Source organism: Phycodurus eques, chromosome 4, assembly GCF_024500275.1.
Source record: "Phycodurus eques isolate BA_2022a chromosome 4, UOR_Pequ_1.1, whole genome shotgun sequence".
Classification (NCBI taxonomy): domain Eukaryota; kingdom Metazoa; phylum Chordata; class Actinopteri; order Syngnathiformes; family Syngnathidae; genus Phycodurus; species Phycodurus eques.
The window spans coordinates 26,476,329-26,488,113 of NC_084528.1; the positions used below are offsets into that span (position 1 = coordinate 26,476,329).

Consider the following 11,785-nt stretch of genomic DNA (forward strand, 5'->3'; position numbering starts at 1 on the left):
TTTTGTTTTAATTTTTTTTAGCAAGACAAAAAGAGTTTGTTTTAAGATTCAATTCATGCAAGTTCCATTGGCAGATGTTTTCAATTAAAACAAGCCACTTTGTCCCTAGAATAAAAGACAGTAGTTGCTACTGTAACATGTTGCAAAAACATGCAAATAACTTGAATGTGCTTTTGATTGACCCTGACAAAGGTGCACTCGAATCCTGATTGTCACAAGAGCTCAGTGGTGAAAACAATGGTGATAATACACAAATATTAGTATTTCTTTCCCCTATCTGGACCGACTGGTCCTAAACAAATAAAATGAAGAGAGTGATGAAAGAAAGATAGAAAAAAAGACAAAAAGAAGGGTGGGTGTGTGTGTGTGTGGGGGGGGGGGGGGGTGTTAACAGCTTCAATAAATCATCCGGTCCAGTCACCGCTCCCTGGAGAGGAGGGATGGATTAAATTAAGCACTCCTTGGACTCCCTCTCTCACTCCCCCATCTCTTTATTATGTATCTCTCTCTCTCTCTCTCTCTCTCTCTCTCTCTCTCTCTCTCCCCTTTATAAATGCAGTCAGCTGATCATTAGACGGCACACGCACGGAGCAGCTCGCCGCACAAAGCGGGAGAGGAGAGAAGAGAGAGGGAAGCAGCAGAGAGACGAGAGAAGGTGCAACGGCGGGGCGGAGGTGGGGGTGGGGGGGTGGGGGGGCGAGCCGGCGGACTTGAGGACTACTTGCACCGGAGACCGGGACTGGAGAGTTTTCCGAATTCCATTCTCCCCACCCTCTTTCTCCTCTCCTCTTCTCTTAAGACAAACCAGGCATTTATATTTCACCGCAAGTGAGGCTCGCTGCGAGTGGACTTCCGCTTATCTGGTGCCCAGCCAGCTGCGCGAGGGGAGCTGTCCGGTGCTGAACTTGCTGCTCCCGGTCTTCCGAGGAGGAGCAGGAGGAGGAGGAAGAGGAGGAGGAGGAGGAGGGGGAGGAGGAGGAGGAGGAAGAAGAGGAGGAGGAGGAGGAGCCAGTGGTGGAATTTCTACAAACAAAATCTTCCCAAAATTCAAAAGACCACAACTATTTGACGAGCTCGCTCCCGGGTGGTGTGCGTGTGTGGACTCGTGTGTCTGAGTGTGTGTGTCGCACCACCATGCCGAGGTCTTTCCTGGTGAAAAAGGTGAAACTGGATGATTTCTCCACCGGGGACGATTTGGAGAGCGCCTACCGGCCCAGGACGGAGCTCAGCCTGCGGCTACACGACAAAGGTAGGTCGGGCTCGGCTCGAACAGGTGTGCGCCCGTTGCGCCTCGACGAGGAGGGGCACATTATATTACACGCATTACAGCAATCAACTCAACTGCCTTGCTCATGGGCCAGACAAAAGCTTCGTAACCACTCGGCCACGACTTTCCCATAACCAAAGTACAGTGCCAAACCGAGTGCAGTATTCTCCCAGCGGAGTTATTTGAAAGTGGATGTTAGCGAGAAGGTCCCACGAACTCAAGCCTTCCCATGTTTCATTGATTTCCAACACCCCGCCTCCCCAATGCACGGCCTCCAAAACAGGCCAAATGTGCTTAAAGGAGATAAACATTTCAACTTTGCACTTCATGGGTCATTTAAATAATATTCACAATCATAATAATTCATTTTATTTACAGGTGCCTTTCAAGCCACTCAAAGTCACTGTACAAACAGTTAAAAGAAATACACACATAAAGTCCAAGTTCATTAATAATCTATTCTCAACAGGCTTCTGCCAGTGATCTTTTTTTTTACGTGCGTGTTTATAGAGCAATGAACACGAAGCATACAGTAGAAACTCTATCAAGTCAAATGCCCCTGAGCTTGCACAATCCAGAATTTGAAGACTGTTTTCGGGACAAATGTGCGCCTACATTTGTTTTGAACCGTTGTCGTGCATGATGTCACGCGAGACCTCTGCTAGACTTCAGTGCAGCAAGCGTCAAAGAATTCAAATTACTTATTCGGTTAGGAAGAGCTGGCTCAAACGGTGTTAAAAGAAGAAGGATGTAAGAATTGAAAAAGAAGAAGATACGGCGTTGTCATTTATCAAAGTTGAGCTAGATTGTTCTGAAATGTTTCTGCTATCAAGGATAGTAACAAGTAAAATGTTTGACACCAAGAAAAAGCAATTTTAGAAGGATTTTAACTATTTTCTTTTTCTCGTATGGCCACTAATATTGTTAATCTGCGATCAAAACATTTTCAGTGGCGTTAAAACAAGTTTTTAGGATGTTGATAGTTTGAGAGAGGAACTTTCTTTTTTTTCCCCATGTGAAAAATTGTCTAGAAATCGAATCCAAATTCAAACTGTAAATTGTGTGGTTAACATGTTTGCATTAAAAGGGGAGTTTACGATAAAAAAACAAACAAACCCAAAACGGACACTTTTGCTCATATTTGTTAAAACAGTGGTACATCCTAAGTATGATTTGTGGGGGAAAAAACAGCCGTCTCTGTTGTGTCTCATTGGATCTCCAAGAAACCACTGCGCCTGAGGAAAAACAACCAATCAGAGACTGGAGGCGTGACTTACGAGCTGTCGATCATTTGCTGCGCACTTGCGGGCACACTCATGGTGGACACACCCCTTGAACTTCTTTCCAAGCATTCACTGGTTTGAGTAATCGAGCATGCTATGCTGCCTACAAGTTACATGATCACGCAGAATGATGTGACCGATGAGTGTGCTGGAGTCACAGATTGAATGCAGATCTTGTTCGTTTGGGTGCTCGCACACTTTAGTCAGCCCGATTCTTGTACCGCCTTCGGCAGCAGTGTGACTCATTGTTGTGTGCGGTGAACTTCAACACAGCCTCCAACAGACGTCTCCCTGCCTCCGCCCGGGCGCCACTGACACCTTGTTGCATCAGCGAGTGCTTCCCGCACGAAGATATATTAAAAAAAAAAATAAAAATAAATAAATTATCTGTCAGTGGCGTATATGTCGAGGCTAACAAGCCCCGTGCGGCTTCGCACGCGACCCGCGGTCCTCCGCTACCTTTTTCTAGTTCTTCCCCCTCCCCTCCATCCCTCCGAGCTTCATGTGGTCGTAACACTGACTGCAGTGCAGGATTTCGCCTGCGCCTTAGCAGCAACTTTCTGCTCGGATGAAGCAGAGTTGGGAATAATTAAGATCCCACTTGTGTTGCTTTGTGTGTAACGGGACCGCTCGGCTAAGAGGGGCGCCCCGCGGATAGAAACTCGTCATGTCGACGTTGCCTCTTCGAGCTGAATAATAGCTACACAAAACCAAGACTACTTCACGCTAAGTACGACCACTAAAATCAAAACAAACTATTTTCCAGAGTGTTTACAGATTATGAAGAACTTGAGTCATTTTGTACAGAAAAGTGCAAAAGTTTTAGGCCATAACTATGCTTGTTGTTGTAGCTTTTTTATAGCTTTTGGTATTTAATGAAGTCTGACCGATATGGATTTTTTTAAGGCTGACGCTGATTCCGATATTTGGCAGAATAAAATTCCGATAACCGATTAATAAGCCAATTAAAAAATAATAATAATTTAATGACAAAATGAACTTATTTTTTTGCTCCCTCAACGCTTACAACAATAAAAATATGAATTACAAGCAGAACATTTGACTGTTTTACAGTACTTTGTCCTTCAGCATTTGTTGAACTTTACAACCGAGGAAAATAAACCTTTCAATCTTTTTTATATTTTACAGCAGTTATTCTAGCATAATAAAAATGTTCATCGGAGAACAGATGCACATGTTAGAGAGAATTGAGCTGTTTCTCAAGTTTGAGGGGAGGTTGTCATATTATATTGTATCATAATATTGTTCACGAACTCACCTGGAGGTTGAGGTCAAGCAAAAGTGAACATTATAATCTCGGATCTCATCGAGTTGCACAAGTTTGCAGCATACGGTGTCAACTATACAATCTGATTGTACTTTTAAATGTGCACAAAGTCAAGCCAAACGACCTTGAAACATGACAAGATGATCCGCGGCTTTAAAAAAGACATTAGGGGAGGGAACTTTAAAGAGCCAGAGGAGTTATATTCAGGCGTTAAATTATCTATGGATACAGTTGTGGGTCCTAGTGGGTTCTCAATTGTTGTTAGAATGTGCTAAAACTAGTCAAAATGTGTTGCTACAGTGCTGATGGTTGGTCTATGCTTTTATATGACACCCATATAGAATACAGTAATCTACTTTGCAGTTGAACAGGTTGGCTATCATTACTGTCCAATAGCAAACATAGTTCATGATCAATTGGGCTATGTAATATGACACAGACAGTCATTACACAAAACCTGGAATTAAATCTTTTACGCTGATTAAATCAAAACAAAATGTGTAATTTCGCTACATGCATATACAGTACAAAATGGATGGCTAAATAGCTGTTGAACAATAAATGATGTGAGCAGCACTGTGTCCAAGTGGTTAGCACCTCTGTCTCACAGTTTGGAGATTCGGAGTTGAAGTCACGGTTCCGGCCTTCCTGTGTGGCTTTAACATGTTCTTGCCGTGCTTGTGAGGTTTTCTCTCGGTATTCGGGCTTCCTCCCACATCCCCAAAACATGAAATGTTATGCTCAAGACTCTAAAGTGTCCATAGGTATGCTTTTGAGTGTGACTGGTTTGTTTATATTGTAAGCATTTACAAGGCGTACTGCTCTAATGCAAATGTTCTGCGGATTGTTGACAGTGACTGAAACAACCATCCAGTCTACGCACTGCATTTAATGTTTGAAACAAAATGGCTGCCTAAAAAGAATAGTTTGTGGCGGCTCACAAATCTCCTGCGCTCGCTCCTCTCACCTTATTAAAATGTATCCACAAAGTAGACATGCATTAAAGCACTCAGCATAATTCCTTGGTTAAAGGCTCCAGATTTGGAAACAAACGTATCAATCAGACTCGCTTGAGCGAAAATCATCATCTGTTCAAAACCATAGAGTCAATAGTTAAGGTTGACGGTGCAAGGTTTAAGACGACAAATGCTGCTTTAGCACTGCACAGCATCGTCTCAGCTCTTTAGACCTTGGTTTGGGGAGGTCGCGTTTCCATTTCAATAAAGTATATGGGAAAGCCACGCTGCACTAAAGGAGACATGCTAACAAATAACAACATTGGATGTGGCATGCGGCTGTTGGCCACGGTTAAGGAGATCGATTTCAACCGAGAGGAGACTGTGGACAGCAGGGAAAAAAGACTGCTGCAGCAAAGTGGAGACTGTGGAGTATAAGAATTTATAATTACAAATCTGCTTGACAAGTTAATGCCCAGAAGCGCTGCGCATAAGTGTTTCCCGAACTTTATTGTGCCAAGGCAGATATTTTACATGAGAAAAATCCCACGGCACACCACCAAACAACAATGTCACAAAATGTATAAATACTCAAGTAATAATGATCTTTTCTCAATTACTCACAAGTTGACTAACTCAGACTGAAATGTGGGCCTGGTTAGTTGAACACAAAGCTATTATTCTGTTGTATTAATGACAATAGGTGGATACACAGGTTAGTTGATTTTAATCATTATTATTACTCGCTCACAGCACACTGGTTTGGAATCACTGGTTTACTGTACAGTGTATTTTATTGGCTTGGCCTGCTTGGAAACCTGTGCCACTGGAAAAGCTCCAATACAAAGCTAAATATCACAAATCCTTATCTTCACACTGCTTGTCTCTTCACCTTTCTGAAAAGCAATGTTTTTATCATATCAAAAAGTCCAAATCTTCATGAAGCGGACTTGCAAGGCTGTCTGTGATCAGGCGTGAATGGAAAAAAAAAAGGAGCCACAACAAAGTACAAAGCAGAGCTGCACAATATTGGGAAAAAAATGATAGTCATTTTCTTTGTGATATATATTGCAATAATAACATCCACGTAACCAGCACACATTTCTCCTTTTCCCAGTAGAACACAAAAGTAGACTGAGTCATTTGTACAAAGTCTACCTGTATTTAAATGCACTGTAGTTTGAGCAATAGTCCAGCCAGAAATGAAGCTAAAATAATTTCTTTTCACACCCAGTTATACTGTACAGTCATTAGCACATTCCTAACACTATTCATTTGTTTTCAATAAATTTGTTATTTTACACCAAGTGTTTTAATACACGCATTGATATTTCTATATTTGAATGCATTAGTTTAAGCAAAACACATTGTTGTGTACATCTGAAGTCCTTTCAATAATGTGGTGCCCCCCCTCCTCCCCAACTATAATCTGTTGCGACATGCATTTGTCCGTCACCTTCTGAAGTAATATACAATAAATGCAGGCATGCAATCGTTTCCCGAGTCCTCATAAATATTACAAAAAAGAAGTATAGACCAATCTAGGCTGCTGTGTGTTGTTTAATGAATTAGAATTTACCGTAACATCGGTGCTAATCTTATTAGCATGTCCAACCAGGTCCCTCTGCTGGTTACTTATTGATATTACAGTTGACCGCATATCAGGACCCTGCGATGGGACGACCACGCACACGTACGTTCCGACGACAATGCTCAAACGATCTAAATTGTTTTCTTCTTGCCTCACAGCCGGCTACATCAGCGACTACATCAGCCCGTCGGTGTACGATGGCGAGAGCGACGGGGGGATTAAGGCGCCCTCGCCGGACCCCCTCTACGACGGCATTCACAGCGACTACGGAGCGCCGGACTCGGAGTCTCCCGACAGCCCGGGCTCCGAGCTCACCGACGGCTACATCAACGGCGACGCGGCGGTCAGCGACGGCTACTCGGTGGACGCCTTTTACATCACGGACGGCCGCTCGAGGAGGAAAGCCATGGGGAGCCCTCGCACCATCCAGAGGCACACGTGCAACGAGTGCGGCAAGACCTACGCCACGTCGTCCAACCTGAGCCGGCACAAACAGACGCACCGCTCGCTGGACAGCAAGCTGGCCAAAAAATGTCCCACCTGCGGCAAGGTGTACGTGTCCATGCCCGCCATGGCCATGCACCTGCTCACGCACGACCTCAAACACAAGTGCGACGTGTGCGGCAAAGCCTTCAGCCGGCCGTGGCTCTTGCAGGGCCACATGCGCTCGCACACGGGCGAGAAGCCCTTCGGGTGCGCCCACTGCGGGAAAGCCTTCGCAGACCGCTCGAACCTGCGCGCTCACATGCAGACGCACTCGGCCTTCAAGCACTTCAAGTGCAAACGCTGCAACAAGACCTTCGCGCTCAAGAGTTACCTGAACAAGCACTACGAGTCCGCTTGCTTCAAAGGCCCCTTCTCTCCTCTCGGGCCCCTGGATGCATGACCCCTCAAATCCACTTGCAAAAAAACAAAACAAAACAAAACAAAACTGCAAACCTAAATCGCCATTATTCTTACAAACTGACACAAACGATCTATTTTTTGTTCTGACCTCACTTTCTCTTCCATGCTCACATTCTGCACCTCGCTTTCCCCCTGCAGCCAATTAACGGCGATGACGATAGCACAATTTTTCTCCTGGAGATGAAGGACTGAAACCGTTTTACGCATGCACTTCCCGACAAAGAAAAACGGTTCACTTCTTCTTCCTGTTCTGGATCGAGACAATGAAAACACAAACATGGCTTCTGTCTGGCATTAAGACACGGTACTGACTTATACAAGGATGATGGTGCCAATGGCAAGCCAACGGCTGCTGGGTTCCTCTCGGCACTACAACGTAGAAAAAGAGTTTTCCCCTTTGCTTTTGGAGGAATAACAGTAAGAATTATAGTAATAACAATGATAATAATAATAATAATAATAATAATAATAATAACAATGTTCTTCTACACCAAGTGACCATATTCTCTACACTACTAAGCTAGAAAAAAAGGTTATTTATTTATTTATGTATTTATTTATTTTCATTTTTTCAGTTGCACTTAATTTTTTACATTTTATTTCCTTTTTCTACCACTACAGGCCAAAGCATATGCCACTTTTAAGTGATATTTCTTTTGTTATGTTGTTAATTTTATTTAGTTTTATATAAATGTTATTTGCATGCAAAAAATAATAATAATCTATGCCAACGTCAAACAAAGTTTGGGATTATATTTGGGTTTTTCTTTTGGCCAAAATTCTATAGATGAGGGCAATATTTTTCTCTTGGAGCCTCCGTAGTACTTTTTTCAAAGCAATAATCACACTAATGCATGGTATTTTATGATGAACTTACGAAGTATTACCTACTACTGTATAGCAGTTTTAAAAATCAGGTATGTTTTACTTCACCTATAGTCATAAACAGAAAAAGAAACATATTGCAGACATCAGGGAACATGCCAATGTAGTGTTAGCGAAACAAAAAAGAAACAAAAAGTCTTTCCTCTCTTGTTATGCACTGCCTGCCTCTTAGTGAGTAGAACTAATGTAGGATTCGGGTGAAAGGAGCTGGGATCAGCGGCTTGCTGGCTTTGACGCCTGTTGTCACTGCAGTCCCGGACAAACAAATGTTTAACACCCCTCTTGAAAAATTGGAGAAAAAAGACTGGAGTGGCGCAGTGACGTGCAGGTGCATCCACCTGAAGTGAAGGCCGATGCATGCTAACACTGAAGTTGCGCTGCGGTCAACTTTAAATGCAATGCATTATTCAACCGCACATAAAGCGTGCATTCTTAGACCGCGGAAAAAGGGTGCACTTATGGCTGGATGGCCTGGCACCTTCACGGTTATAACGTCCCCATTATACATTAGACCGGGCTATTCTGCAGCAGGCTCCATTCATTCCTACTGAGCCAACCAATAGGATTAACCCACAAGTCATATAAGGGCCCTGAACAATACATGATGGGAGTGTTGATCCATATGGCTGATAGCCGTGCGGCTGAACCCAGCTCTCTGAGCCCAAAAAACATCCGCTGTAGATTCCTGGAGCTTCCCTGGAGACACACTGAGGACACACATAGCTGCACAAAAAACATTAGCGCTTGGGAACGACGATTTGTGTTATGTAACCTTGCCAAGATGCACGCACACACACATACTCAAAGCGACACGGAGAAAACATCTGCGCTGTCTGATTAAACTCCACGCCCCAGTCAAGCTTCCAACAATTGGAAATAATAGGTTTAATATGAACAAGTGCTTCTCTTACAAAGGACTCGTGTTAATTGCGGCAGTTCCTCAGGCGTGTGTAACCTTTATTTAATCACACTTCCGAGATGAAGATCCCGAGTTTAATAAGGAGATTAATCAATTAGTGATTCGCCTATCAGTACGCATTATTTTAGGGTTATAAGGATAAAAGAAGAGTTTGCACTGAACATGCACTTATGCCCTACTTTTACCTTCATCTCAGATATAAACTAACAGACAAACACTTCTGAGAGTGTTGTGAAGGCAGCAGTTTTGGACAAAGCTGTTACGTTGCAGCAGTCGATCTAAGCGTGAGCTCTTTGAAAAATGAGCCTCAAAAGCGGAAGTTGGTCTATTTTTAACCAGGATTTTTTTTTTTTTTTTTTTTTTTTTTAAATAGTGAAGTAAAACATAAAAAGAAAATAGCACAAAAGCAACAGCGATGACGATAAGGTTGGAATATTTATCAACTGTGAAATCAATGCAATACCATAAAGGAGCTTAATAGCAGATATGAAGTTAGAGAAGTAAGTAAAGAAAGTGTGCAGGAATAATTAGAATGGAATTCAGCAGAGTGTAGACCTCAGCCATGGCCCAAAGGTTCCACTCCAGTCCTGAGGTGGCAGTCATGAGCATTACAAAAACACACAAAAAAAGGTGATTATTGCGTTGTGCAATTTACATTTGGAAAGGTAACAAATATCCTGAAAAAGCCCTGAAAATGTCACAGTATTTTCAATAGACTATCAAGTTGGACTCCCAAATTCCCACTTGTTCGCTCTGCCGCCAGGTTCTGTGCCGTGCGCGTACTTACGACCAACAACGAGGCACTCCAAAGCAGCCACGCCAGCCTGAAGTCCACTCGCGGGCTTGCCAAGTCAATTCGCTCATCTGTTTTTCCTCCACGTGACGTGCACGCACTCACGGCCGACAACGGGGCGCTCTAGAGCAGCCAAGCCAGCAGACTATCCGAAGGGAAGGTGTATTTTCGGGGTGTTGGCATAGCTAGCTCGCTAACTGCACGTCGCAATTGCTCCGAATAACCGCTGATGCGAACAAAGGCGTTCAAGTTCTTATATAACGGGGGAGGTGTGTTTAGCCACACCCCTCCAAAAATCAGGACAACTGAAATGGTGAAAAACAGTTTAATCACGCTCTGTCTCCACATTTAAGTACGACATACTGTAGTTCTCAGTCTCCATCAATTACCTTCAACCATTTATAATGTATTAATCCTTGTGTTTGATCGCAATGACAGCATTGGTTGCAGTTGTGCGTCTCCATGTGAGCTCCAGATCTTTTGCTCTCCAAGCACTTCCATTCTAATCATGTCCACCTTCAAAGAAAGTAGCACAATGAAACTAACTAGAATTCAGGTAGAGAAGAATTGAAAACTTGTACTAGCTTGACCTCTCTTCTTTTTTTCTTTTTTTGTATTTCCGAGCTGAAGGGCGCAACGTTGACCGAACTAATCACTTATTGGACGATGGTTTGTAAAAGGACTGAGGCGTTTTTACCGCTGTACAGTGATATATGACACACTTTATCTCGGGGGGATTCTGGGCTCTCTGGTGCAGAGGGAGGATCTCCTGGGTCTTTTGAGCCAGTATTTAGACAATGTAAGCACAATGAACACAAAGCATTTTGTGGCACTTCATAATAAAGAACTATCTTAACCAACAAAGATGCTTTGTTGTCTTATTTTTTTCCCTTTATAGCTGAAATATGAGCGGGGCAAATAACGTTCGTCATAGCTTTTCATTCACTTTAAACTGCGTAACTACCTTTAAATGAATTCCTTTTTGAGTGCCGGCTTCTGTTTACATAGAGGATCCTTCTTTCTGGACACATCTCTATTATATTAGCAGAGCCAACATTGTATGTTTAAAGAGATACAGAGAGATAGCGAGAGGGCACAGTGGGCTCATTAGCACTCTTAAGGCTGCAAGCTGCCCGCCAGTAATGGGCTGCTTTTCTTTGTTTAAACAAACACTGCAGTTTCCGAAATCAATATGTGGACATTTAGCGGCGGTTAGCCAGAGTGACGCAGAGTCCCCTTTCACTTTCAAGTCTATTTTCCTTTCGTTTAGCTCAGTTGAGCGCTTGACCTTCAAGCAGAACATTTGCAAATGAATGATATTCATTTTGTTCTTTGGGCCTCTAACAAAGAGTTGAATGGCAAAATTCACAAGAGGTCTAATACATTCCCTTGGTCTTCCAGTTTTATGCCTTTCTGTGACTGCTCCAGTCTCTGTGCATCTCTGTTGCACAGAGACTCTGCTAACGACACTCTGTGACACTCTTAGCTCAGTGGGCACGCCCCTCTGATCCTGTTTGAAGCCTCGCAATGGCGATGTACTCTTAATCGATTGTTAGGTGTCGTCTTGGTGTCATGATGTCAAATTGTGAACATCGGATAAAAAGGACTGTTTATATACTAATTGTAATTCATGGATTGAAAAGATTTCTGTGGATTGTGTGAATTTGTGGAACTGATTGTTGATTGTGTCTTCAGGCAATTAAGGTATGCAGTACTTATTGATTCAGTCTCAACTAGTATGCTGCCTAAAGAAGAACACATCAACAACGGAAAGCTGATCTCCACCCACACTTTGGCACACTTTATCTGGGAAGCTGAAAACACCACTGGACGAACAAACACAATTGTTTTGGAACCTTTATTTTTGGCCCTTTTTGCAATTTCTCTTCAATGCCAT

At 43.1% G+C, this 11,785-nt stretch overlaps 1 protein-coding gene across 1 annotated transcript; it reads left to right on the forward strand.

Moving 5' to 3' along the window:
- The first annotated feature begins 1,011 nt into the window (after window positions 1-1,011).
- On the forward strand, window positions 1,012-10,739 carry LOC133402149 (transcriptional repressor scratch 1-like). Its single transcript, XM_061675757.1, has 2 exons — window positions 1,012-1,249; window positions 6,544-10,739. The coding sequence occupies exons 1-2, from the start codon at window positions 1,135-1,137 to the stop codon at window positions 7,269-7,271; spliced, it is 843 nt and encodes a 280-aa protein (XP_061531741.1). The 5' UTR covers window positions 1,012-1,134; the 3' UTR covers window positions 7,272-10,739.
- The last annotated feature ends 1,046 nt before the right edge of the window (window positions 10,740-11,785 follow it).